This window comes from Malaclemys terrapin, chromosome 23 (genome assembly GCF_027887155.1).
Source record: "Malaclemys terrapin pileata isolate rMalTer1 chromosome 23, rMalTer1.hap1, whole genome shotgun sequence".
Classification (NCBI taxonomy): Eukaryota; Metazoa; Chordata; order Testudines; family Emydidae; genus Malaclemys; species Malaclemys terrapin.
In genome coordinates this window covers 2480525-2507906 of record NC_071527.1, presented here as the reverse complement: position 1 = coordinate 2507906, position 27382 = coordinate 2480525, and the positions used below count along the sequence as shown (strand labels likewise).

Sequence of the window (27382 nt, the reverse complement as noted above, 5' to 3'; positions counted from 1 at the left end):
GTCTGAAATGTTTTGATCTAACTATAGTGGTTGGGGTTGATAGAGGGCTCTGTGGGTGCACCTGAACGGCCTGCGTTAGACTAGGTCATCCCATGGGCCTGTCTAGCTTCAGGCTCTGCTGCGGTGCGGATGGAAATTTGCTGAAGGTAGGGGGGGCTGATGGGAGAGCCTGCAGGCTGGCATGGGGTAGGATTCCTTCTCCACCATCAGGAGACCCCCACGTCAGGGGGACAGGAGGAAGGACTGTCTGCTGCTGGGGCTAGGGCTTCAGAGGGCAGCGAGCTGTGACTGGTCCTTTCCTATCTGCCCTCTCTCCCTGTTGGCAGGCGTGGAATCCACGACATGTTCCCTCTGCACTTAGCTGTTCTCTTTGGATTTTCAGACTGTTGTCGTAAGCTACTTTCCTCAGGTGAGCAAAGCCTGGAGTGGCTTGGGGGGAGGGTAGCCTGGGCTGGGGGGGCCTGGCGAGTCCTCGCCTGACCCGTCTCCTCCTGCCCCACAGGTCAGCTGTACAGCATCGTCTCCTCACTGAGCAACGAGCACGTGCTGTCCGCGGGTTTCGATATCAACACACCTGACAACCTTGGGAGGACGTGCCTCCATGCTGCTGCTTCGGGAGGGTGAGTCCCTGCCCCGGGCATGGCCGGGCATCATGCCGGGCTCACCGGCAGCCCTCTAGGGGGAGGCAACTGCAGCTGCTTTCGCCCTGTCACGGGGACATCAAGAGTTTTATTACCCGTCCAGCCAGGTTGCGAATACCTAGATACGATTCCCAGTTGCTGCAGAGCAGCAGGAAGAGAGAAATGGAGGCACAAGCGTGTTCCTGGAGAGTTGCTAGTGATACGGGCAGCCCCCAGTGCAGTGGGTCGTCTGGGCACCGTGCCAGTGGGGATGGGCAGGGCGCTCGATCGTACTCTCTTGTCTTACACATGTGACAAAGGGCTGCAGGCAGGCGCAGGCCACGTGTTAGGCAGAGCGGTCCCAGAGAGCCAGCGCTGACCGGAAGAGGGACGGCGTTCAGGTTCCACCCAGCCCCTCACAGCGGGTTTCCCCTCTGTTCCCTCTACAGGAACGTTGAATGTCTTAATTTGCTGTTGAGCAGCGGTGCTGACTTGAGGAGGAGAGATAAATTTGGAAGGTAAGTACTGATGGCGGCACACCCGTGTGAAGGGGCAGAGAGACGCTTTCTGTGAACAATCGCGCCCTCGGGGCCGGGGGACAGAGAGCTGGGCGTTGGGGGTGAGCCCCTGTGGCTGGGAAGATCGGCGGGCCTGAGTGGGCGGCAGGGGCTCGTCCTGCCCTGAAGGTGCTCGCAGAGCAGAAGTCACCCATATCAGTGTCCCCTCCTCCCCCCCGTGGGAGCCCAGCTCTGCTTCTCGGAGAGTTGCTGCTGCCCCAAGGGGGAGCCGCGTCGCCTGTGGGGGGTTGGATATTGCTGTGCCGTGCGTGGGTGGGTGTCACTTGGGCCTGGCTGCCGCTGTCTCTGCGTTGTGAGGCTGCCGTCTCCTTGGGTTTGCAGCCGCTCTGCATGGCGGCGGGCGTTCCTCACCCCGTTTTCTGCTCTCCTCCCCAGGACTCCACTGCACTACGCGGCTGCCAATGGCAGCTATCAGTGTACGGTGACGCTGGTCACCACCGGAGCCAGTATTAACGAGACGGACTGTAAAGGCTGCACTCCCTTACATTATGCTGCTGCTTCGGACATGTACAGGAGGTAGGAAAGCCCCGAGGGACCTGCCTCCCGTAGCAGCTGCTGCTGGAGCCCACAGGGCAGGGCCCTAAGCAGGCTGGTCCGTGGTACTTCCTGATTGGAGCGGGTACCCAGCAGCTCCCTGGTGGGAGGTGGTGCCTGGTGGCTTCTAAAGAGGAGGAGCATTGTGAGGGAAAGGAAGGATAGGCCAGTGCCTGTCTCTGGACTCCTGGGGTCTGCTCCCAGCTCTGCTGGGTGATGGTGGCAAGTCCCCTCCCCTCTAGGCGGGGGAAATAGGGATAATGCCGACTTGCCGCTGAGGAGGAGGCGGCTTCCTTAGGGTTTTCTCAGCTCTTGGTCCGAAGATGGTAGAAACAAATCACTGATGAAGAACAAAGCCCCCTGCTTATGGTGCCGGGCCCACGTGGTGCACAATGCTCTTCTGCTACGAAGGCAGCGGGAAACGGGTCCAAAAGAACCGACGTTCACCCTAGTGCGGCGGGGCGGGGGCGGAACAGAGGCTGTTCCAGGGCTGTGCGGCTGCTGTTGCAGGGAGTGGGTCTGGACCTGGCTTTCCAAGAGCGGAAAGCGTCCGGGCGTTTGCGAGCTGGCTGGGGTCTCTCCAGCTTCCCCGTTTTGTCTCAGCCAGCTGACGCGGGCTTGCAATCTTTCAGAGCGGAGACTCATTCAGGAAACAGCCATGACACTGACGAGGAGCCACTGAAGGAGTCCAGAGTGAAGGAGGCATTCTTGTGAGTGGCCGATCTCAACCTCCTGCTTGGGGATAACGTTTGTCGTCTGTCCCGTCTCCCATGGCACTGGTGGAACCCCGCCATTTCCCCCTTTCCCCACCCTCCGAGCCGGCACGCTGGGGCGTCTCCAGCAGGCAGTGGAGTGACTGACTTTTAATAAGGATCTGCCCTTGGCTCAAAAGTACCTTGAGGCAGATCCAGTCCTCACTAGCTGGGGTACCGGGGCACGGCGCTCTCGTTGCCTTTAGCGGGAATTTCAGGGGGGGCACCGCGTCCTTTTTGCACCCCGTGTGCTGGGCAGCGAGGATCTGGCGTTTGCCTGGAATCTGTGCTGGCTGATTAGAGCTGGCCCGGCAGGCGCGTCCATGGGAATGCGTGTCTGACCACCGCCTCTCCCCTGTGCCCCTTGCAGTTGTTTAGAGTTCTTACTGGATAACGGTGCGGACGCGTCGCTCCGGGACAAGCAGGGATACACCGCTGTCCACTATGCAGCTGCCTACGGCAACAGACAGAACCTCGAGTTGGTAAGCAGGCCGGGGGGGGGGCAGTCGAAGCTGCCTGGTGCCCTTTGGCTTACAGGCAACTCGAATAAGGAGTGCTCCCAGGAAGAAGTAGGGGGGAAGTTTCTGCTCAGCCTCCCCAGCCAAATCTAGGAGTATGGCAGAAGTCTTCCGGGGAGTGGCCAGGGCCGAGTGCTGCAGCCGAAAGTGTGGAGGGCAGAGCTGTGTGACGAGAGAGGAAGGAACTGGGATTATGGTGTAGGGCTCCTAGTCCCCCCCCTCGGATCTGGCTGAGGAGGGGAAGCCGGTGCTTGCCAGCTTGCCCGTTCCCCGAAAAAGATGAGATGGGAGCAGAGAGGAGACTTGGTGACAGGTGCACTCAGACGTGCCCGGATCTCAGGCCAGCTCCCAAAGACAGGATGGTAACCTCAGCCGAGGAGCCGCAGGCCATGAGCGACGGGCACTGGGGTGCTGCGCGTCTCAGAAACGCACGGAGGTGCTCTCCTGGAAGACGGCTCCCTTCCAGGGTAAGTGGAAGCCATCTTCCTGTTGGGAAGAGCAGTGAGGCCATTTTTAAACACCCGTGATGAAGCAGTCCATTTGGGGTGCACCAACGGGTGAGATGCACGGGGCAAGTGCCCAGATAAAAGGAATCGGACTCAAATGTCTTCTGCACTCGATCCCGATCTCTTTAGTGAAAGCAGTGGGGAGATCTACCCCGTGAAAGGAATTTCTCCATTCCGGGTTCCAAGCATGTGTCTTTGGTGCAGTCGGGGGCTGGTTTCCAACAGCCCAGATGCGTCACACAGCACAGCACAGCACGCTGGTGGCGCTGCCCGTGGTGGCCAGAATGGAGAAGCAGTACAACCTGAAGAGTTTACCGTGGCTTGTTTTGTTGCAGCTCCTGGAAATGTCTTTTAACTGCCTGGAGGACGTGGAAAGCACCATCCCAGTCAGCCCTTTGCACTTAGCTGTAAGTTTGTCTACTGTCGACCTTTGACCCATGACCTGAGCTCATGTGATCAGGAAAATACACACTCTGTATCTTAGACAGAGTTCAGATGCCAGCTGAATTAGCGCACATGAAACTAAAGCTCTCATGTAAAGCAACGGAAAGATTATTTGAAAATAGGCTTGGTAGTGAGCCTGCAGCCTGGTATCTGAGGCCTAGTGATAGCATAAGGCTACGTTATGCCTAAGAGAAGCTGGAATGAGTAAGTAACCTTGGGTTCGAAGCTCTAGCAAATAGCTGTCTTGTGCTGTAAAGGTTTTATTTAGCCAGACTTGTTAACTGCACTGTATAGAGAACGTCTGTCTCCACAAAGCCTTACAATCCCCAAACTGGGGAGCAGGAATGGCAGATATGGACAAGAGGCCAAGACTTAATCAAATATCGTCTCGGACATAGGTGGGTGTAGAGAACAGGGGCCTAAAGAGAGACTCAAACCGGCCCCTCAGTGGGATCTCAGGATGGCAGGGTGGTGACAAGCTTCACACTTCATCTCACCTTCAGGGGAACCCGCCGGCCCGGGGGTTGGTGAGTGGACGTGACGCAGCGTCTGCCGGTGTTCTTGTCATGTTTCCTAGTCTGTGATTTAGGCTTACACTGATTGCAGTGTTAATAAAACTCCTAAAGTCCCTGTGGGTCACACCAATCATCCTCTCTAGTCATCTCCGAGTAGCCACCAAAGACGGCACCTGTGCCTAGTGACGTGCATTTTGCACTCCAAATTAATCTAAAGGCTACACTGTCCTGACATCGCTGGTGAAGAAACAAGGTTGGCTTTGCTTCCAGCGATGCCATGTGCGCAATAGGGCTAACCACACTGCCTGATGGTGGGGTGTCAGGCTCCGAAACAGTGGCTGCTGTCCCGTGGTTAAGCACAGATATTGTGCTCTGTGCTGCCCGAGACACGGAAGGAGGGGAGTTTGCAGCACGTTGTAGCCCCTTCTCCATTGCCTTGTAGGCAGCTGGGCAATGTCTCACTTTTTTTAAGCTTGGCTAATTTTTCAAGGTTTCTTTGTAAAGATTCAGATCTTCAGGCCAGAAGAGACCATTAGATCATCTAGTCTGGCCCCCCACGGGCCAGAGAAATTAACCCCATTACCCTTGTATTGAGCCCAATAAATCATGCTATTAGGAGGAATTCGTTTTGATCATTTTCAAACGAGAATAGCCTGTTTCGAATTAGTAACTTGTGGCATTTACACAGCAGCAGCGGACAAGTTACGCACGAGGGAAACAAGGGCACGCGTCAGCCGGGCAGTCGTACGCTCCTGTGCCAGTCGCTGGGGCGAGAGGGGGAGGTATAAGCAATCTGGACAGCAGCAGGAGGAAAATGGGGTATTTCACACTGTCCCTTCCAGAGCGTGCACCTTGGCAGTTCCGCAGGCACCGGCCAGGGGGGCGGAAGGGGGAGCGTGGTCGGCATGGTATCGAGAGAGCTTTCATTATAACGGTGGTAGAGAATTGTTACTGCCCCTTCCTCCTGGACAGCGTGTGTCCGGCTCCTTTCCTAAGGGGACGTGCTCTGTGTTGCCTACAGGCCTATAACGGTCACTGTGAAGCCCTAAAGACACTTGCCGAAACCCTCGTGAACCTTGACGTGCGGGACCACAAAGGGCGGACGGCGCTGTACCTTGCCACGGAGAGGGGCTCCACGGAGTGCGTGGAGGTGCTCACCAGCCACGGTGCTTCCGCCCTTGTGAAGGAGAAGAAGAAGAAGTGGACGCCGCTCCATGCTGCAGGTGGGAGTGGAAAGGCACCTCTGCTGGGTTGGTCAGTGGATCGGGCACCACAAATCTCATTGCAGGGTTCTTTGCTGCAGTCAGCCCTTCAGAGCCCAGGCCTCCCCCTGCCTGACCCACAACAGGGCTGCAGACAGCCTGCTTGGCTCGGGGTGACTTAACATGGCTCCTTTTGAGGTCATGAAAGGGGATGTTGCAGGGTGACTGGCCCCTTCAAGCAGGAGCAGGGTCCTGAGACCAGTTACCTGCTACAGGAGTACCTGGGCCTTACAAAAGAGGAAGATGTGGCAAAAGCCTGAACTATAGAATCATAGTCATAGAAATGTTGGGCTGGAAGGGACTTCGAGAGGCCATAAAGTCCAGCCCCCTGCGCTGAGGCAGCACCAAGCACATCTAGACCTGCCCTGACCGCTGTGTCCCCCACCCGTGCTGAAAACCGCCCCAGTGATACGGATTTCACCATCTCCCCTGATCTGTTCCAGAGCTTAACTCCCCTTCGAGTTCGAAAGTTTTTCCTAACGTCTCACCCAGGGGTAGGCAACCTATGGCACGCATGCCGAAGGCGGCGCACGAGTTGATTTTCAGTGGCACTCACACTGCCCGGGTCCTGGCCACCGGTCCGAGGGGGTCTGCGTTTTAATTTAATTTTAAATGAAGCTTCTTAAACATTTTAAACACCTTATTTACTTTACATACAACAATAGTTTAGTTCTATATTCTAGACTTATAGAAAGACCTTCTGAAAACGTTAACATGTATGACTGGCACGCGAAACCTTAAATCAGAGTGAATAAATGAAGACTCGGCACAGCACTTCTGAAAGGTTGCCGACCCCTGGTCTAACCTAAATCTCCCTTGCTGCAGATGAAGCCCATTGCTTCTTGTCCTACCTCCAGTGGACATGGACAACAATTGATCACCGTCCTCATTAGAACAGCCCTCAGCATATTTGTAGACTGTTAACAGGTTCTCTCAAAGGCTCTAACTTGCATCACTCCGGGGCAGGAAAAAGCCCTGCCGAGCGACGCAAGTTTCACGCTGTCCACAGCGGCAGAGACACTCTCCACCGACATAGCTCACGCTTCTCGACGAAGTGGAATGATCGTGCCAATGGGAGAGCACTCTCCTGTCAGCAGAGTGTGTCTTCCCCAGACACACTGCATTGGTGCAGCACTGTCGTGTAGACTTACCCTCAGTCGTCTTTTCTCAGAGCTAAACATCCCCAGTTTTAACCTTTCCTCGTGGAGCTGGTTTTCTAAATCTTAAATCATTTTTGTTGCTCTCCTCTGGACTCTCTCTAGCTTGTCCACATCTTTCTTAGTGTGTGGTGCCCAGAGCGGGGGACAGTACAGCTGAGATCTCAGCAGTGCCGAGCAGAGCAGGACAGTTATCTCCTGTGTCTGACCTAAGACACTCCTGTTAATACACCCTAGAAGAGATTAGTCTTTTTTCTCAGTTCATCACACTGTTGACTCATATTCAATTTGTGATCCACTCTAACCCCCTGGTATTTTTCCACCGCGCTCCTTCCTAGGCAATCATTTCCCATTTTGTATGTGTGCGACTGATTGTTCCTTCCCAAGTGTAATACTTTGCCCCTTGTCTTTATTGAATTTCATCTTGTTGATTTCAGACAAATTCTCCAATTTATCAGTCATTTTGAATTCTAATCCTGTCCACCAAAGTGCTTCCAATCCCTCCCAGCTTGGTGTCCCCCAGAAATGTTGTAAGCATATTCTCCACTCTGTTGACTAAGTCATTAATGAAAATGTTGTCTAGTACCGGACCAGGACTAACCGTCATGGGAACCCACTAGAGATGCCTTTCTAGTTGGAGAGCGAACCATTGATAACTGCTCTCTGACTTCAGTGTTTCAAGTGGTTGTGCACCCACGTTATCGTGGTTTCAGTTAGACCACATCTCCCTGGTCTGCTTATGAGAGTGTCATGCGGGACTGTGTCAAAAGCCCTACTTAAAATCAAGGCCCTTCCCGTCTACTGCTTCCCCATGGCCAGTAACACCGTGTCTGTCTCTGTAACTCCTCCCTCCCTTGTGTCTCTCTCCCAGCTGCCTACGGGAACACAGATTCCCTACACCTTCTGATCGACAACGGGGAGAGGGCGGATATCACCGACGTTATGGACATCCATGGCCAGTGAGTCAATTCTGGTTTCTCAGTAATATCCGTTGTCTGCATGAGGATATCCTTCCTGCCCCAGAGCAGTGCGTGACATGCCAAACGGCTGCTCAGCGATGGTCCCCTGAGGATCTTCCCAAAGCGCTTGCAAAGAATTAAACCTCCCTACACCCCCCCAGCCGATTTTACAGAAAGGGGAAACTGAGGCAAGGAAAAGGACTCATGCAAGGTCATGCAGCAAATCAGAGGCAGCGCTGGGAATAAAGCTCAGGACTCCCTGACTCCCAATCCTCTTGCTCCAAGCCCTGCCTTTCCTGCTGTCACCCTAGAACAGCACTGGGTAGAACCCAGGAGTCCTGACTCCCAGCCCCCGCTGCTCTGACCCACCAGCCCCCACTCCCCTCCCAGAGCTGGGTAGAACCCAGGAGTCCTGACTCCCAGCCCCCCTTCGCTCTCACCCCTAGACAGCACTGATCTCCCAGAGCTGGGATAGATCCCAGGAGACCTGTAAACTAGGGATTTAAACTTGCAAATGTTCACTGCCCTTCCCAAGCCAACATCCTTCTCCTGTGCTCCCCCAATCGCCCCGCAGAACCCCACTGATGCTGGCGATCATGAACGGCCACGTCGACTGCGTCCATCTCTTGCTGGAGAAGGGATCCACAACAGATGCAGCGGACAGGAGAGGCAGGACTGCGCTGCATCGAGGGGTGAGTGAGCGTGACGGAGCTCGGTGCAGGGCCGGGGATTTCTCTCACTGGGTTTCCTGCAGGTAGCTTTGTTCTGGGAAGGGCTGGTGGCACCAACACTCTCCATTATAAGACCCTGTTTTCAGTTACTTATAACATTGCCCAACTTCGACCATTTGGGCTGAAATTTCGCATGCCAGGCGTCTGCCTCAGGCTGACTTTTGGGGGCAAATTTTAGCCAAAACAGTTCAGCTGCTTCTAAGAACGAGGCAAAGGGACAATATTTTAAAAAATTCCAGCAACCTTTTCCTTGGAGAAACTCTAGCGCCCCCGAGCTGTGGAGCCAGGAGTTGAAATTCCGCGCGGTGCCTTTTGCTGTTCCTGTGCAAATCCAGCCACGTTCGCTGTAACCCTGCCTGCGCTTGGCGTGTGGAGCGGTTTCCCGCTGGGCTGGAGACACCACTTCACAGCTGTGGTGTTCTTTACCCGGCACAGGCGGTGACGGGGTGTGAGGACTGCCTGGGAGCCCTGCTGGACCACGATGCCTTTGTATTGTGTCGGGATTTCAAGGGTCGAACCCCGATCCATTTTGCGTCGGCGTGTGGGCATTCAGAAATCCTGAGGACCTTGCTGCAGGCAGCGCTCTCTACTGACCCTCTGGACTCCGTGGTCGATTACAGCGGCTACTCGCCGATGCACTGGGCTTCGTACAGCGGTAAGAGCCATGACGCCCCTCCATCCTCTCTGCTTTACCCCCATTGCAGACCAACAGAGAGCTCAACTAAAACAGCCCTTCCTCGCTCAGCACTAACGAGGCCGTGCGGAGAACGCTGTGGTGGTCTGGGGGCTCTACTGCAAATAAGACGCTGAGGCTGACAGAGCCTCCCCCCTCTGGGCTGGGAGGGACAGACTGTCGTTGCCATCTGGCTGTTCGGGGTTTGAAACCCGGGACGTCGGCAACACACAGGCCACCCCCTTGTGGAGTCCCCCAGCCCCTGTGTGTTGGCAAACTCAGCCAAGAGGCCAACGACTGGGGCAGAATTAGGGCTTGTCTGCACTTGAAATGCTACAGTTCCACCGTGGTAGCGCGTCGGTGTAGTCCCTACCTACACCCCCAGGAGGGTAGTCAACCCACCTCCCCAACAGGCGGTAGCGAGGCCGATGGAAGACACGGCTGTCCACACTGGGGCCAGGTCGGCTGACCTACATTGCTCAGGGGTGTGAATTTCTCATGCTCCGCAGCAACATAGCGGGGTTGACCTAGTGTAGAGCAGGTCTTCGAAATGTCTGAAAATGCAGCAGGGTTTTACCGTTAGACAAGAAAGGGGACTGAGCTCTCTCTGGCCGAGAGGAGAAGCCCAGGGTTTGCCCGGCTAGCAGAGCTGGCATTGTCCCCTTGTCACACTGCACCAAGCGGTTTGTGTCCAGTCGGGTATCCCGCTGCCAAGACTTCACATTTCAGACGAATGGCGCTCGCTTGCCTTCCCCTCCTTTAAATAATGCACCGGGCCGGCTTGATCTCACGCCACGGGAGACTGCAGGAAACTTCTTCCTGCTTCGCCCTCTGATGGCTTCCCTGGGCCTTGGAAGGAGCTAAGGGCTGGTGGGGGGTGTTTGTTCCATTCAAGTCCTGTCCCATCCCCCCGGTGTCAGTCTCCCAGGGGTGAGAGGTGATTGCCACGATACTGCTCAGCTCACAGCTCCCCGTCCTTTCTCCCTCTTCGCAGGACATGAAGATTGTCTTGAATTGTTACTTGAACACAATCCATTTGTGTACCTAGAAGGAAACCCCTTTACTCCATTGCACTGTGCAGTGTAAGTAGCCACCGCCCGGAGCCGGCTTCGTCTGCATCCTGGTTTGGAACAGTGCGAGAGCGCGCGCACGGCAGGGCAGGAACGGACGTGTGCTCTCTGAGTGACAGGCTGGGCTCCAGCTCCTTGTTATCCCAAGGGCTCGCAATGCCATGGGGCTGCAGAGATTGACAGTTCTACCATGCCCTCCATTCTGCCTTGGCCTCAGAATCCAGTAACCGGACTCTGGGGCTTTGTGGTCAGTGTGAACCACTAGAGGGTGCATTGGAGCCAAGCAGCCGCGGTCCTGCCCTCCGCATGGGGGTGGTTCAGAGACTGATTCACTTCATAGCCAGCTGGTCTAAGCAGGCAATCACCCTGGAGCCCATTCAGCTGGACAGCGGGGAGTGCTGCACCACGGCATGTGATCTTCCTTCCCCTGCCTGCGGCTCTTTGGCCCGGGGTAGCAAAGGAGTGAGCTGAGCCATTGCCTGGCGTGTTGACAGCTCGGCCCAGCCTTGCTTTTCATTTTCCTTCTTGTCACCCCTGCAGAATTAACAGCCAGGAAGGCACTGCTGAAATGCTGGTGGAAGCATTGGGTGCCAAGATTGTTAATAGCAGAGATGCCAAAGGAAGGTGAGCGGCGGCTTTTAATCTCGTGCCTCGTCTCTCCCGGCATTCAGTGGAGCCTGGGGGATGCCAAAGGCCGACGTAGGCTCCCGCTCGATTGCTTTTGTGCTCTGATCCCATTGGCTCTCAGTAACCGAGCCAAGTGCGTACTGGGAAACCTCCCGAGGCACCCACGAAGTGGTGTCGACGCTCTGCCCTCCGAGTTACTCCTGACCCCGATGTAGTGCCGGGGCTCTGTGCTGCTGCCGGTGCTGTCGGTCACAGCAGATGTGAAAGTACGGTCCTGGCAGCTTGGGGTGATCAGAGGAGGGGGTCCCCTGGCACTCTGTATGGGTCAGACTTGCCCCAAATTCCATCTTGGGTAACTACATCTAATTCCCTGAGATCTCAGCTGCATACAGCGTTTGGTTTTACTTCCTGTCCTAAATGGTCACAGAGTGGCAGTGCGCACCTGCTGTGTCCCCCCCCGCTGTGTGTCTCTCTCTCCTCCTCTCCCCCCTCACCTCCCCGCTGTGTGTCTCTCTCTCCTCCTCTCCCCCCTCACCTCCCCGCTGTGTGTCTCTCTCTCCTCCTCTCCCCCCTCACCTCCCCGCTGTGTGTCTCTCTCTCCTCCTCTCCTCCCTCACCTCCCCGCTGTGGCTGCACCATCGAGTCAGCGGGAGACTCCTGGAAATTAAGACAAACCCTCCTTGTCCTTCGCTGGGTGGTCACGGAGAGCAATTGATCACCATTCAGTACTAGGGCTTAGGTTTTTGACGTGTTTCTGGGTCCTTGGGAATGAAAGGCACCAATGTTGACCATCACTGGGGGGATGTATCTGTCTGGGGTCCTCAGCCAGGCTTCTTTAGTTGGAGTGTCCCCACGGAGTCCGGGAGAGTTTTGCTAGTGCGGATGCGGTGGGGTCTCCCCTCACGCCCTCCCCTCTCCTGTCAGGACACCCCTTCACGCTGCTGCCTTTGCAGACAACATCCACGGTTTACAGCTGCTGCTGCGACACCAGGCTGAGGTAGACACGACTGACCAGTTGGGAAGGACCCCTCTCATGATGGCTGCTGAGAACGGGCAGACCGCAGCAGTCGGTGCGTAGCAATCCAGCGCTTGCTTCCTTGGCCTGCGTCTGCCTCCTCCCTTTTGTTCACCCCAGTAGATCCTTCCCCGCCACTCAGAATCACGTTTAATTCCGAGGGAATCGTGGTGATGGGATGGAATTGACAGTCGGGTGGGAGGCTCTGGGCTGCCAGTTGTTCAGTTGCAGGCTGGGGTGTCGTAACCATTCACACGCGCTCAGTCGGGTACTGGGCCGTTCCGCAGCTAGCGGACATGCTGTTCCTGCTACCTCATCCCTGAGCTAAGGGAGTCCGGGCTGCGTGGGCCTGACGCCGTTTGCCTCTCTTGCTTGTAGAGTTCCTGCTGTATAGAGCGAAAGCAAATTTAACTGTGCTGGACGTCAACAAGAACACGGCTCTTCACCTGGCCTGCAGCAAGGTATGGGATTGACCCTTCTCTTAAACAGTCACGATCACCAAGACCTTCAGTCCGTGAGCCTCAAAACATCAGAGCGTGCTTATCCGGGCCCTGCTGGCGAGAAGAGATTGCACCCCCAGGCCTTGTCTACACAGGCATTTGCACAGGTTGAATTAAGCCGGTGTGGACTCGCTTGTGTGAATGTCAGTGGCTTATTTTGGTTGATCTTAAATCTGTTTTTAATCAACTTAACCTAAACGGAAATAAGGGTTTGACTACAGGGGAGTTATTCCTGATTAACTCCTTGTGGGGACCCTCTTATTCTGGAATGAATGTACCTTATTACAAATAAGGTTTAATCCACTTTGGTAGTGGATTAAGCTAATTTGGAATAAGGCACTTTATTTCGGAATAAGAGCATCCACACTGCGAGATAATCAGGAATGGTTAATCTGCTTTAAATTCACACCGTACCTTATTCCAGAATAAATTTCATGTGTAGACAAGCCCTAAACCCAGCTTAAACGGAAATAAGCATCCACCCAGTCTTTAATGGCACCAGTTTAACTAAATCAATTTAAAATCAGATTTACGTGCGCAGTTGGGCCAAAGTGCCTTGATCTGCGGGAGAGAGCCAGAGTCTAGGGAAACTGAGTACCAGACTGCGAGGCGGAACCCACCTGAGTTGTCGCTCTGGCTCTGGGAAACCTTGGACAGGTCATTTCAGCCTGGATTTTCAGAGGAGCTGAAGGAGTTAGGTGCCCAAATTGCATGGAATTTTAAAGAGACGTGGATGCCCGGCCTTACCCTCTCTGCCTCAATCTCCTTCGCTTTAAAACAGGAATCACACGTGCCTACGTGGAGGGGGGAATGTGTGGAGTCAGCAAAAAAGTGGCTAGGGCCCCAGATGTTCTTTATTGTTCTGTTCAACTTCATCCTGGATGGGCTTTGGGTCCTTCCCACTGGGGTGATACTGGCGCATGAACGAAGCGGGAGTTCGAGAGCTCCATCAGCTGGATTTGAAACCTGGTGGGGACGGGAGCTTCCAAATCTGTGTGTCGAACACAAACAAACCGAAAAAGGGGAACAGTTTGTAACACAGAACGGGAGTTATTTTCAGACCCCTGAACAGAGAAATTGGGTAGGAGGAGGGAGTAGAGAAGAGATTGGAAAGCCCGCTAGTCTGTGCATTTCCCCGTGCAAACATGGGTCAGCATGGAAGCGTATTGAAACGGGACCGTTCCTCTGCAAAGCACGAGCGGTGTGAGAACACCATTTGCAGAGACACCTGGGTTCTCCCTCCCCACCTTATGCGCCTTAATTTTAAACTGTTCGGTTTTATTTGCAGGGTCATGAAAAGTGTGCCTTGTTGATTCTGGGGGAAACCCAAGACCTTGGCCTTATCAATGCAACTAACAGTGCTCTGCAGATGTGAGTATGTGACCAGCTGGTATGAATGGGGGAAAGGCTGTTGGGGGGGTTTGGTTTGATTTGGTTTTGTTTTGGCCGGGTGGCTGTAAAGGGTTGGAGGTAGTAGGTGAGCCCAGGAGGAGGCGCAGTCCCTGGGCCACAGTTCTAGGGGGAAGAATCACACGTTCACACACAGTAAAGAGCCCTTTGCGATCTGGATGTTTTCCCCCCTCTTAGCCCTGGAGAATATCCTAGGGTTTGTCAGTCTGCATAGCCTGCAGTCCTTTGCAATAACCTCTCGCGTCCTGGTAGTTCAAGGGAGGGAGATTAGGCCGTAAGCCGCTGCTTGGTCTTGAAACTGTCCAAGGGCTTTCACTGAGTTCCACAAATCACAGCCACCTGCTTCTTTCATACGGAGGTGTGACCCGCCAAGACCATTCCCAGCATGCGCTGTGCCTGGACTGTTCTCAGCAAGGTCAGAGCATTGCCTGCTGGGACTTCGAATCTCCATGGGCCACATTTCTGCAGAGTGCCTTTGTCTCCCTGCATCCTCCCGTGGGTCAGCCTTCCCTAGGTCCTAGCTTCAGTTGTGGGCCCTTCTGTGTGTTGAGCTTGTGTTGCTCTCCAGTCCAGAGCTAGTTCACCACCTCCCCAGCCGATCAGAAAGCTCTCACTGGGTGCGTCAGTGCGGAGAGGAAGCCGTGTGCCGCTGACGAGGGTTGCGCTGAATTGGAAGTGCGTCGGGGAGACTGTTCCAGCTGGAAAAGGCAGCAGAGTTGTCTGCCCTGGCAGGTTCAGTAATGCGTTCCCTTTCCCTGTTGCCTGCAGGCCGCTCCATATTGCAGCTCGGAACGGGCTGGCCTCTGTTGTCCAGGCCTTGCTCAGCAGAGGTGCCACTGTACTTGCTGTGGATGAAGAAGGTGCGTATGCCTCACAGCTGGGATCTCTGGCGGATGGGCGGGGTCAGGTACAACGTAGTCTCTACGTGGCATCTTTTTGGGCAGGGGTGGCTGGTTGGGGTTCTCAGACAGGCACCTGGACCTTGGAGTATTTCCTCACCCCCATACTGAACATTGTTCTGCTCTCGTACTGAGTTTGCTGTCGGCGATGCGGGAGCAGCCCTTGTGGTGGTAATGCCGTGATCCCCGTAGCCGGGCAAAGACACGTCCAAGCTCCATATTCCAGTGGGGCAGCAGGTGTTATTCATGTGGCCTTCGCCCCATGTGTCATCCTCTGGGTCACCTGGCCAGCTGGGGCCAGGCATGAAAGCTCAGAGCTGGGATAAGGCTAAAGAAGCTATTTCCTCATTGGCATGTTCTGTAGAATCTGCGTATTGGGGGATCGGTGGGTTTTCTCTCTGCTTGGACAAGTCTGATCCTGAAAGTATTCGCAGCGCATCCTTCCCGCTACCAGAGGAAGGGTTCTGGGCCTGCCAAATAGGACCCAGTTGCTTTTGTTTTTCCCCCCACGTAAATTCTGCCCTGGTTTTAGCAACTGCTAAAACCCTCAAGAACAGCCAGAGCCCCAAAGCAATAACGTGTGAATTTCTGGGATCCCAGTGTTCAAATAAAGCCCCACGCTCCAGTCCTAGCTCCTCTGCTCAGGGAATAAAAATTGCCCTGGTTGCAAAAATTGAATCCACGGTTCTGGACACGTTTAAAACACAATTTAAAAAAACCTGTTAAGCGGTTGCCTTTCTCCGAGACCACAAATGACTAACCCTGCTGTGGCCCTGCCCAGAGCAGCGCAGGAAAATAGTTGACGGGTTTTGCACAAGGTCTGAAGGCTCCTGCCAAGGGGAGGGGGTGAAACTGAGTGAGCAAACACCCCTTTTCTAAACCAGCAGGCTCCAGTTAGACTCCTGCACTGGGCCCGGTTGCCTAGTCTGGGATGGGGAGAGTAAAAAGGGGCTGCCCGTGCAATGCTCCAGGTTCAGGTGCTGTCCGTTTACCTGCATGTCATGGGCCCTGTCGCCATGGTAGCTGAGTGCCCCAGAGTTTTTAATGCCTTTCTCTGAGTGCTCTCCTGTGAGGCCGGGCAGGGATCCCCGCTGGGGAGCTGCGGCACAGAGAAGCTAAGTGACTTGCCCGCGGTGTCTCCCAGGGAGTCTGTGGTGGAGCGTGTCATTGACCTCTCTCCTCCCCCAAGTCCCAGGCAAATGCCCTATCGCTGGACAATACTTCCTCTCCGCGCTGTGGTGGGGGCGGGGAGCAGCGAGCCTTGTCCTGCTGTTTAATGCGACAATGTACCAGGGCCCCTTTGACGCGTGCAGCCGGCTTGACGGCTCCACTAGCGCCGCCTCGTGGCTTCGTTCCAGGTCACACCCCGGCCTTGGCTTGCGCCCCCAACAAGGACGTTGCAGACTGCCTGGCACTTATCCTCTCCACCATGAAGCCTTTTCCACCTAAAGACGCCATCAGCCCTTTCAGCTTCAACCTCCTCAAGAACTGCGGCATTGCGGCCAAAACAGCGGCCTGCGGGGCCCTGCCCAACGGCAGCACGTGCCCCTACACCAAGGACCGGCACAATGCTATCGGCTTAGACGGCTGTTACTCGGAGTAGCTTAAACTATGGGTATCTAATATCTTCTTCTATTTATTTAGAAATTCTATAAATATAGGGCACTTTAAAGGAGAACAAGACTGGACAGGCCTTCACACAGGGCTTGGCAACCGACATTATAGCTTCCTTTTCTGCCTAGGCCCTCACTCGGTTGCCGGCAGCTAATTGACTTAATGAGCGGCTGGCAAAGAGCCTTTCCCTTCCCCCCGTTCAGTGCGGGCGAACCCCTCCTGGAGCGACGGCTGGCAAAAGCAGCCCCGTTGCATTAGCACAGCTGGTCCCGGGCAGGGGCCAGGGAATGTTTCAGGTTTTCTGAAAAAGGGACTTTCTGATTTCTAACTTCCTGTTTCTAGAACTAACCTCTCCCCATTGGGAAGCTCCTTAGGAGGGCAGCCCTGCTTGGTTCTTCTGCAGTGCCCTCCTCCCGTCACCACACCCGCGGGGCCAGGGCTGCCGCTGGGCTTTGTCTCTTGGTGACCGCTGAGCTCTGAGGAGGCAGTGATCAAACAGCCTTACAGAGCTGCTCGTTGAGAGGCGGCTTCTCCGCCATTAGGAATTGGATTGCCAATTCCTTTCACCCAGGAGCTGGGAAGAACGTTTGGTCCCTCCCAGCCCTGAGTTTGGATTGACTTTGGAGCCAGTTTTATTTCAAATCCTCCACCTGGAACTTCCCTTCCTGCCTGTCTAACCCTCCGCTTTCTTTTCAGTTCCCCTCCCATGCCCCCGACTCTGCAGCGTGCCAGCTCTGTTCATTCCACAGTTGCACAGTCTAACCAGAAAGCGGAAACTTGAACTTGGGGGCGGGAATTAGACAAGCGAGCGACTGCTGAGTGTTGGGCATTAGCACCTGGGCAAGTGCCACTGTAACTGCTTTCATCTGAATTGTTTTGTTTTCATGCTCATCCTTTGATTCCAATAAGAACACTTGAATCCCGAACTACTGTACCCAGGACATTGAGATAACCGCTGGCAGCTCTCACTCCTTCATATGCAAAAACGGGTGCTACTGTCCATCCGCCGCGGTCTGCTCCGAACCCCACGTTTGCACTGCTGGAATATTCCCTCCCCACACCAGGCACTTTAGGGATTCTAATTTTTTTCTTCTTTTGGCAAAATGTTGGATCCTGAGAGGCGATTCCTTCTTAAGTTTTGTTCCTCTCCGTATTGCGCGGCCATTCCCATGTGAGAGTCCGTCAGTGTTGCTTTTTAAAAATTTATTTATAACGAAATGAGCTTTTACCTTTAAAAAAAAAAACAAAAACACAAAAAAAAAGTTTTAACCTTTTAAGGAAAAAAATGCACTTCAAAGTCCTTATTCACAACCCTAAGTCTGTATTTATTTTTTCTAATGTGGCATCTTGGCAGGTTTTATTAGCGTGTGTGTATGTGGGATTGGTGTTTTCATTTAAGTGTTGTTGGGTTTTTTTTAATTTTAAAAACCCTATTTATAATGCATGTTTTAAACATTCAAGAATGTGCACTACTTTTTTTTTAATTACTGTAACAGTATCATGTGCAAAAAAAAAAAAAAACCACGAAAAACCTTTCACCATATCGCAAGTCTGTTTGAAGCCAAAGACTGGGATGTAGCGATCAGAGCGGGTCGACAGGGCAAAAACATTGGATGTACGATCTTTTCCACTGATTCTCTTTCCTTTTGCAGCCTTGGGGGTGGGATAACCTCCTGGTTCTCAGACTATAGTCAGTGACGTGTGCGCGCGCCAAAAGAAATATTTTGAGAACCAAGCCTTGGGTTGGGGCTGGGGGGACGTCCAGGAAGGGATCTCTCTCCTTTTCATTCAGCAGAGCATCGGCGCTAGTCACTTTCTCTTCTTGGTCAGTAAGACTGTTACAGGAAATGGGCGAGCCATAAGTTTTGGCTGTCCTGCCTAAGTTACATCTATTACAAAAATCAGCATTTTTTGGATCAAAATAGAGTATTTGTAAATGAAGGTGAATTCCGATTTTCTTTTTGTTTTTTTGGCCAGACATTTACGTTACGTGAAATGGGCATTGCAACGAATTGCTGTTTCCCGCAGGCAATGACAGACCGCACCCTTTCCAAAAGAGCGCCAAATAGGGAGCGGAGAGACAGGATGCTGGCCGTAGCTAGCATGCTGGCAGCCAGCAGAGAGAGGTGCTTTATCCGGGCAGGAGTAGAGTCTGGAATAGCGAGCAGCTCCTGTTGCACTGTTAGTTTCTTTTACCAAAGTTTAACTCTTAGAACCAAATGTGAAGTTACAGTCTTGGCCTTTGGGTGGTCAGCGCATCTTCTTTTCATTTCACGGAAGGGTTTCATCCGGAGAGTAGCAAAGACTTGGGCGGCATTTCTGTTTGTTTTTCCTCTTGAAAGTCGTCGTCTTTATCCTCACTGCACCAGCTGAGCTTGGTCTCCCTTAGCGTTACCATCTGACACTGCAGCTCAGCAAAACCCTTGAAACATGGACTGCCGAGGGAACGCTCTGTGTGTAGAAAACAGCCAGTTCTAGTCTTCAGAGAGGGCCTAAAATCCCCAGATAGGGAAGGAAGAAAAGGCAGAGAGCCAGCCTGTTTCCCTCAATGCACGTCAATAAAATCCTTGCTGGTGTCTCTGATAGTCTAGGAATCCAATGCGCAAAAGCAGAGTGAGGATTTCTCTCCACCCACTGGATGCTGGCCCATTCTGTGAGGCATAAACAACTTGGGTTTTAGGCCACTGTATAAGATGTTCTTGGCCAAGTAGCCTCGTGGCCTGTTTGAACCAGTCCTTCCTTCCCCTTCTGAACCGTGTTCCAAAAGGCTCAGTTCTTAGGTACGTTGCAGCAAGATCAATTCTCTCCTCGCCTCCACCCTCAGCACTAAAGTTCTCTACCTTGATAGCAAGTGTTACCTTTCTACACCGAATACCTCAGTTCGGCAGCAAACCACACAAAACTTGAATGAAAGATCCTCTTGGAAGATCGTTTTCAGTATTCTGCAGAGGGAGAACTGGAAAAAAAAAAAAAACGACTTGTTTACATTATTGTTGAGTTCGGGTACTTACCTCTTGCAACGCTTTCTCTTTTCATTTTTAAAATACTGAATTCAGGCACTGCCTATTTCTCAGCCTTCAAATAAGCCCCTGTAACATTTCCTGTAACGGGGGGCAGGAATATGGGTCCAAAGTCAAGATTTGTCCCTCCTACCTGCCCCCCCCCCCCCCCCCAGGGCAAATGTCTTTCTCTTGCTGCGCAGCGGGACTGAGCATTCAGAAGTGTACGAGAGCACTACACTGAGAAAGCTCTGCAGATCTGGAAGCCCTGGCTTCCCTTATCTTTGTCCTTTTCCTGGGGGTTTGAAGGAACAGTGACAGAATTGCTGGGGTGAGTCACAGAGACCTGGCACATTTAGGGCTCAGTAGTTTTGAGTGAAATCCTTTCCCTGTTGAAGTAAATGGCCAAGTTCCTGTTGACTCCAAGGCTCGGGTTTCACCCTCGTGTGCGCATGTACAGCAGAGGGCAAGACGCACATACGTGCAGCGCTGAGATAATTTTAATGCCATCTTGCTTTAATTTTAATTAAATATCACAGGGGGAGGATTTCAAAATCATTTCAAACAAGGGCAGCCATTTTCCCCTCTTCAGGGCAAGGGAGTATCTTAGCCTAGTGTTTGGAGCGTGGCTTTTTTTTTTAGTGTAGTGGCATTAAGCTTTTTTTTTTTTTTTTTAAGAGGAAAAAATTGGCCTTTGGTTTGCCTTGTTTTCATGCTGTAACACGTTACCTCTTCACTTGACATGATAAAGACTAAACTCTGACAAGACAATCAATGTGATCTCTCTAAGGGCTTCAGCATTTCTTCTCTCCGCTGCATCGTACTTTTTAATTTAATTTAATTTGCTCTTCGTACGTTTTTGGGGATTATTTTTACTCCTCCCCTTGTCTTTTTAAAAAAATAATAATAATGATACCGGAGCGGAAAACCATTCCAGCAGTGCATCCGTGGTTTGGGCTTTGGGGGAGGGGGAGGGGGGTGGAAGGGTGGGTTTGGGGAAAGGGGGGAAATTGGCTGTTTCTACCGCAGGCGCCAGTCTTGTTCTCCTTTAACGCTGTAATGTATACATTTGACAGCACAGCTTGACAATTTAAGTAATAATCAAAGTGTTTGGTAATAATGCATTATTTTGCTAAACGAGATTTGTGATGGTTTCCCTAGTGCATTGTAAAGAGGGTCGGAGGGAAACTTCCGCTCGTCCCCCCCAATCCTCCAACTTTGTGTCTCTTGACACCTCATTTGCATCGGCATAAGAACGTTAAGTGTTTTGTGTGTGGCGGTGGGGGGGGGCCTTATCTAAAACTTCCTCTACACAGACCTTTATGCCAAAGTCAGACCATTCCTGCTTATCTCTGTGCATAGATTTGGCGTAGAGTGAACCTTTTCAGCTCCCACCAGTGCCACTTCATTTTTAAAAACTAACCAGGTGTGGGATTGCCCCCGCCCCTCCCAGAAAAGGAAGTTTCTCTCCATGCCCTCGCTTCACAGCACTTGCTTCAAGCACTTTTGTTAAAACCTGAGAGTCTGGTTTCTCTTTAGTGACCCACGGGATAGAGAGCAGCGGGGAGGGAGGGTGGGAGGGACGAGAGATGAGTGTCTGGGGGATTATATTTTAATGTTGAAAGTTTCCGTTTCTAGGGAATGAATGAACAAAGGGAAGTTGCGTTTAAAAAAAAAAAAAAAAAAAACAGCACAAATGCATTTCAACTCAAAAGATGTATTTGCACTGCCATTGTTAGACACGCTGCCAGACAGGCAGTTCAACTGAGCCATATAACTTCTGACAAACACTGAATGTAATGTCCTGGACCAGGGCAGTCCTGGGAAGCTAGGAATTGGCTTTATTCTCGATGGGCACTTCCATGAATTCAAAAATAACCTGAGGATGATGATACCATTGTCACTTTTGTTTTGGTTCCCAAGTCACAGCAGATTAGAGGCTTCTCTGGATTTTGTTTTCTCCCCCTTGTCCTACAAGGACAAGTGGGTGGTCGGTCCCAGATCTGCACATCCCAGCCGCTGAGCTCGGAAGATAGTCAAATAGCACTAAGAACAGAAACACGGCTCCAAAGGGGAACAAGTAAGCTTTATTTCCCAGGGCGTTCCCAGCGCTTACGTGACTTCTGTCCGGACAACGGACCTTTGTTGTTTTTCTGAGCGTATCAGATTATAAGTATTAGTAAAACAAAAATAAAAATCAACCATCTTTTTTTTTTTTTGGTTAGGTGGGAGCAGCAGGGGTGGGGAACAGCATTGAGATCTCCCCAATCTCTTGTCCCACCCCATCAAAAAAATAAAATAAAAAGGGTCAACTTCCATCTCAAGATTTCCTCTTGCACTTCAACCCTAATTAGGAGGAGTGTTTCCTCCTCACCAAAAGGCTCCATGCCACAGGGACCAGAAAGGGGGCGCGGAATTTGTGTGATCCCCCCCCCACACGCCCCCAGTTGTGAATGTCAAAGGTCTTTTCTGTCCCATTCACACTGTAAGCTGTGCTCTCACCTTTGCCTTCAATAAGAAACCAAAGGAAAAACCCAACCCTCCATTTGAGATCACGGGCGTGAAAACGTGGACCATTTGGGTTCGGGGCTTTGCGGCTGCAAAAAGCCGTTTGAACCTCTTCTCCTGGCTGGGGGTGTATTGAAAATCTGAAACCGCCAGCCGGAGAGTAAAAACTGGACACGTGGTTTTTTTTGTTTTTTTGGGGGGTGGGGCAGGGGGAGAGGGGGGAATGATGTGAAACTTTTCATCTGAAGCAAGAGGGGGAGACAACCAGGAGGAAAGGAACTCTTTGAAATTTAGAGGATGGCTCCATTTGGATCATGAATATTTAGTCAGACTTAAAGTCCTTAAAGATACAATGTGAAACAAAGAAACTAGAATCCGAAGGGGGCGGGCGGGTTGGGGGAATACACCTTTAAGGACTTTTAAGGCATCTGTAGCAAGCTCAGTGTCTTTACAAAATCCTGTTTGTAAATGCTGCACCTCTGTATATTATGCACATAAAGCATTTCTTTGACTAAGATAGCTCAGACCTCATCACCAGTCAGGTATAAACAACTCTTCCTCGTGTGGGTCTTGGTTTTCCAGCGCATGTGTGTGTGTGCGGGCGCGTGGGCGTCTTTTTCAGTTCACTTCCGATGCAAAGGAGAAAGGGGGGAGGAAAATAGCCTTACTAAATCCAATCTTAACTATTGTTCATCAGCTTGAAACAAATAAAGCAAATGCATGGAGACCTGCCTCAGGGGGCACAGTGGGTTTAAGAATCAGTATGCAATTTCACCTGTGCTGGGCATTTAGAAAGCACTTGATCAGAACCAAACTGTAACGCTCTCTCTGTTATATGGGCAAAGACAGGAGCAGGAGGAACTGCTGTCCTGCCAAACTGTGCTCTCAAAGAACAGAGGACACAACTAGTTCTTCACAGATAGATCCAAATTGCAGTTTCTGCGGTGCTCCGCACTCGGTCTCTGTGGGGCTACAGTGTTTCTGGGATCCCTGTTCGGTGGATGGGGGGGCTTTCCTGGCACCTTGCCTGCGTAGGCCGTCTGTGTGTGGTTAGTGAGGGTTGGCAGAGGCCCGGTACTCGTCCAGAGACTGTAAAGGGGTGGGCTGTCGTGTGTCTTGTCTTCTCGTGCCCAGGGCCCCTTTCTCTTCCTGTGAGGTGCTACATGACTATTCTAGCGCAAGGATGAAATCTCTGGCAGGGGTTTATTGAGCCAAGGTAGCAAAAATTCTGCCAAGAGAGTGAAGCTGCTTAAAGTGGGAGAGAACAAGAGGTTTCTTGGGCTGCTTGCAAAGGAGAGGTACCTTTAAATCCAGTTTACCTTCCCAGGCAAAGATGTCTCCTCTCCCCTTCCCAAGAGAGTGGCTGTTGTGTTCTGCTGCCTTTGCTCCTGGGACACAGACCCTTCAGAGGAGAGGTCCAGGCGGCCAGGAAAGTAAGCCAGATGGGGTGTCGAGAGCAGATATTCCTTAGGAGCTGGGTTGAACGTCTCCCTTAGAACGGAATGGGGCCAGAAACCACCCCAGCCCTTCTCTGGCTCTTGCACTGTGGGACCCGAGAAAAATGTGACCATTTTTCTCTCTTCCATTGAAAGTTGCAGAGGGGAAACAGCTGCATCTCCTGGGTGCCGGGGGGGTTCTCAGGCACCATGCTCAGCCGTGCCATCCCTGGCTCCATTTCTTTGCCACACGGAGTCTCTGGATACACCACTGGCTTTTGGATTTTCAAGCCCTGTCACTGGGGCAACATGCTGGAGAAAACTCCCACGTAATCCCCACACCCATCTCTCCCTCTCACCAGAGGCACGACCCACAGCAGTGGAGAAGGGAGTTAGCCACGGGCCCCAAACCACTGTAGAAGTTTTGGTAGTTTTGCCTTTTGCGTCCTGTGTCTGAATTTGCACTACTGTGAAATCCGGCTTGTTCGGGAGAAGAGAAGCGTCCCATAAAAGCAATACGTGAGCTACGGTGATGCACGCAAGGAATGTTAGGAGATGACCAAAAAAAATAAATCAACACGGCCAGTTCTTCAGTTTGAGCATCCCTCTGGGGTGACACTGGGAGCCTTAGCCAATATTCGGGGGGGGGGGGGGGGGGGGAGGGTCTGGGTACCTTGGAACTGCCCCTCACCCAGTCCCCACGCGAGCATTGCGGTTCTGGTGGGCAAGAGAGCATTTTCATGGAACCGGATTTCTGCTTCGAAATCTGTCTTGATTTCAAAAAGGCTTTTTCTTGTTGATCTACTTGAAGGTACTAACCAAAACGGCTGCTGTTTTCATTTTTAGTTTTTTGCTGGGGGCAGGGGGGGTGAGTGTTTGGAAGTTGCTTGGAACTGTCAATTCCCTGGGGGTGTGGACCGGGGGGGTGGGGGGGAGTCGGCTTTTTGCGGAGAACCATGGCCCGAAGCGCAGCGGGCCCCAAATAGGGCCCTGCCGGCATTTGAATCTGCCGACTTGCCCCCTCCTTGTTCTGTAGGATTCTCCCTCGCATCCCTCTCATTGTTTCTTTCTGCAGTTCGGAGGCAGCAGGCGACGTTAAGCTGCTAGCCCCGGCTTGCCACAAGGGGCTTTTCTTTAAACCGCGTCAGGCAGCCCGACCGCTCCAGGGATCTAGAAACTGCAAAACCTTTTTGCCACCATATGCCTTGCAGCACGGGCGAGAGTAGGGAACAACCAGGTCGGTCTTCATTCGATAGAGGGGACAGAACCCGTCTCAGGCCCCCATAGTCCACTGTAGATTTCAAATAAATAGAGGAGGGTGGTAAAGGGGGCGGGGATGGTAAAGGGGGTAGATGTGGAGGGAAGCCCTTCCCCTCCGTGGAGGTGGAAGGATTTGGAGGGTATATGGAAAAATGGAGAGTGGAAATCTACAATGATTTTCCTTCTCTTTTAGCCTCCCACAAACAAAAGCAGGCACCAAAGATAGACCAAAAACCCCACCTGGATTTAAAAGGGTTTCTGGCAGGTTGGGTTGAATAGTGGGATCCTCACACACACACATGAGATCGAAGGAACAGATTTTGCAGCCTGATCAGAGTTCACCCCTTTGGGGTCCTAGCATTGCCTCTCAGCTCCCCCGAGTCGTTGGCTTGAGGAAACAGGGCTCTTTAACATTGGGGATTTGGGGTGCTTTGCTAAGAGATCGGCAGCACCGCTGGCTTTGCGACATGATTGCATCTGAATTTAGATGCTGCAAAAAACCAAAACCAACCTACAGCCTTGGGATGCCTGTGAGGAGCAAATGTCGCTGAGAAGGTCCGTAGCCCCCAACCCGAAGGGCCCCTTCTCCCCCACACTGCTTTTGGGGGGCGGAGGGGCTGCAGTAGTGTATGTGGGCTGTAGTCGTGCCATGCTTTCAGGACACGCTGCTTTGCCATCCAAGGCGGTGCATCGAGTCAAACCTGGGCAGTGAAACCCAGAGCAGCCCTGCATTAAGTGGCCAAGCCAATGAGTACTTGGCAGTTTTGCCACCTTATTCAGTGCAGCATTGGCAGCTCGCACCAGAACGCAGGGCCGTCGCTGCCATCGGCGAGCCACCTTGTGCAGATGGGCTTACCTGGAGCATAGCGCGTCAGGCGTCTGTAGCGGCTTGTTGGAGTCCCTCACTAGAATCGTCGTATCGTGTAACTACAGGATTGAAAATTGCACTGAAAATAGCTACGTGCCAGCTTCTGTCTCCCCTCCTCTGACAATGTTTTTGATTTGGGTTTGGATTTTTTTTTTTTTTTTTTAAGTCTGTATCCTCCTCCCTTAAAACCAAAAATGAAAAGGCTCCTCTGTCCGGGAAGGATGTCAAGTGCTGTCTCTGTCCTGCATCAGCTTAGCTTCCCGCTCTGTCGGATCAGCACCTTCTCCATCCGCCCTCCACTCAGCATGCTAGGGAAACTTCTGCTTGCCAGATCTGTTCTGGAGTTTAGGCTTTGTCTCATCCCTACAGATTTGTCAAGTTTCTATTTTATTTTTGGCCTTAGGGCTCCCACAGCTTTCTCCTGCTTCCTTCTTTAAGGAGGTATTTCAAAATCAAAGACGAAAGCCAGCAATATGTAGCAGGAATCTTGATTCCTGCCAGGCTGCATGCTCTCTTAGAGACGTCTGTACCTAACAGTACCCATGCCACTAAATTCCTCTCTCAAAAAGACCTGCTTAGCAAATAGATGGGAGAGGTGTCCACATTGGATCGACCCAGTGTTCAGAGGGGCAGCACCCACTTCAAAAGCACGCTTCTGTCTTTAAACCGCTTTCTTTGCTTGCTTTGTTCCCGAGCGTTTCACCCTTTGCCGAACATCAGTAGGAAGTCTTTGTGCTGCTTAAGTCAATTTCACCCATGATGAGTATAAGGCAGATCAGAAGAAGAATATATTTCTCTCTTTGGTTCCGGTCAGTTTCTTCTGTTTGTGCGGAGGAGAGAAAAGTATTCTTTAAAGAGAGAAAATATGGTGGTCAAACCACAAAACCTGCCAGGGGAGCTCAGGGGCAGCTGTGGGACATGAAACTACTTGACATTTTTGGTTTGAAATTGACTAGATTTGTAGTCCGCACTGTCCCTTCAAACGCTCCTTGTTAACGGTACCGTTTCCCTGATATGCCTGCAGTTAAGGGGATTTTGTCAGAGAATCATGCTGCTGTGAGTTACCTCCGGCAAGATTAACACCACTCTGCAAAACAGTTCCTGTAAACTTGCCTGGGAAACCTCGAACACGGCTAGCATTGGTTTTGACACCAGGCTTCGTTGTATGACTCGGGAAAGGGCAGAGAGTTGAGGGGTGTTTTTTGTTTACGAGGCTCCAACTTTGCTATTTAGCAAGAGAAACCGAATGCCCTGGATTCTCCAATCCATCTGCTGGAAGATTGGAATCTTGCCCAATGCACATCTTGCCAGTAACTTGCTTAGATATAAAGTAAGATTCCAAATCAAAGCACTTTCAGGACCTCTCTTTAATTCAGGCGGTTAGTTCTTCATTGTCCTTTTCTTTCTTGTGCACCTGTGTGGAGAGGAGAGTTGTAAAGTTTACGCTCGTTGTCTGTCTGCTTAGGAAAAATGAATTACACCCCGTCTCCCATTGGGTTTGTTGATCTCTAGCGACCTACCTTCAGAATTTCTGCTTTTGGACCAGTTCCGTCTTGACAATCTCTGTGTATTTCTCTGTCCCGTCTCTCCCCCAACCCAAAAATCTTGCCTTGTAGTGTCAGTATTGGTTAAATGACCCTCCGGCCAGCCCCTTTCCCTGCTCTGCACCGTAGCTGCTCTCTTGCAGGCCTGTTAGGAACTGGATTTTTAAGGAATTCTCCAAGTTTGGTTGCAGTAGTTACTCCTGAAAACAGGAGAGGAGATGGGGGGGGGAGGAGGAGAAATGGGAGTAACTTTATTTCCTTATGTTCTGTTTGTCACAGATGTGCCAAACTGGGGCGGGAGGGGGCAGTCTGCCGGAACTGTCGCCTCCAACGTCTCTCTCGCTAAAGCAATAGCCGTCGGCTGAATCTTGCAGGTTCTTCGT

The 27382-nt window shown here is 52.1% G+C and overlaps 1 protein-coding gene across 2 annotated transcripts in view; it reads left to right on the top strand.

Moving 5' to 3' along the window:
- The window catches only part of ANKRD52 (ankyrin repeat domain 52), a 39488-nt gene extending 19161 nt beyond the window's left edge, over positions 1-20327 (top strand). Inside the window, exons 11-28 of one of the 2 annotated variants that reach the window (XM_054012281.1) lie at positions 327-409; positions 503-620; positions 1070-1138; positions 1574-1714; positions 2365-2442; positions 2855-2966; positions 3844-3915; positions 5489-5690; positions 7758-7845; positions 8420-8537; positions 9012-9231; positions 10244-10331; positions 10860-10943; positions 11871-12016; positions 12340-12422; positions 13750-13832; positions 14640-14731; positions 16129-20327. In XM_054012281.1, the coding sequence (XP_053868256.1) occupies positions 327-409; positions 503-620; positions 1070-1138; positions 1574-1714; positions 2365-2442; positions 2855-2966; positions 3844-3915; positions 5489-5690; positions 7758-7845; positions 8420-8537; positions 9012-9231; positions 10244-10331; positions 10860-10943; positions 11871-12016; positions 12340-12422; positions 13750-13832; positions 14640-14731; positions 16129-16373 (2122 nt within the window). In that variant the 3' untranslated portion in view covers positions 16374-20327. Of the gene's footprint in view, positions 1-326; positions 410-502; positions 621-1069; positions 1139-1573; positions 1715-2364; positions 2443-2854; positions 2967-3843; positions 3916-5488; positions 5691-7757; positions 7846-8419; positions 8538-9011; positions 9232-10243; positions 10332-10859; positions 10944-11870; positions 12017-12339; positions 12423-13749; positions 13833-14639; positions 14779-16128 lie in introns of both variants that reach the window. The other variant, XM_054012282.1, reaches the window with a different exon arrangement.
- The last annotated feature ends 7055 nt before the right edge of the window (positions 20328-27382 follow it).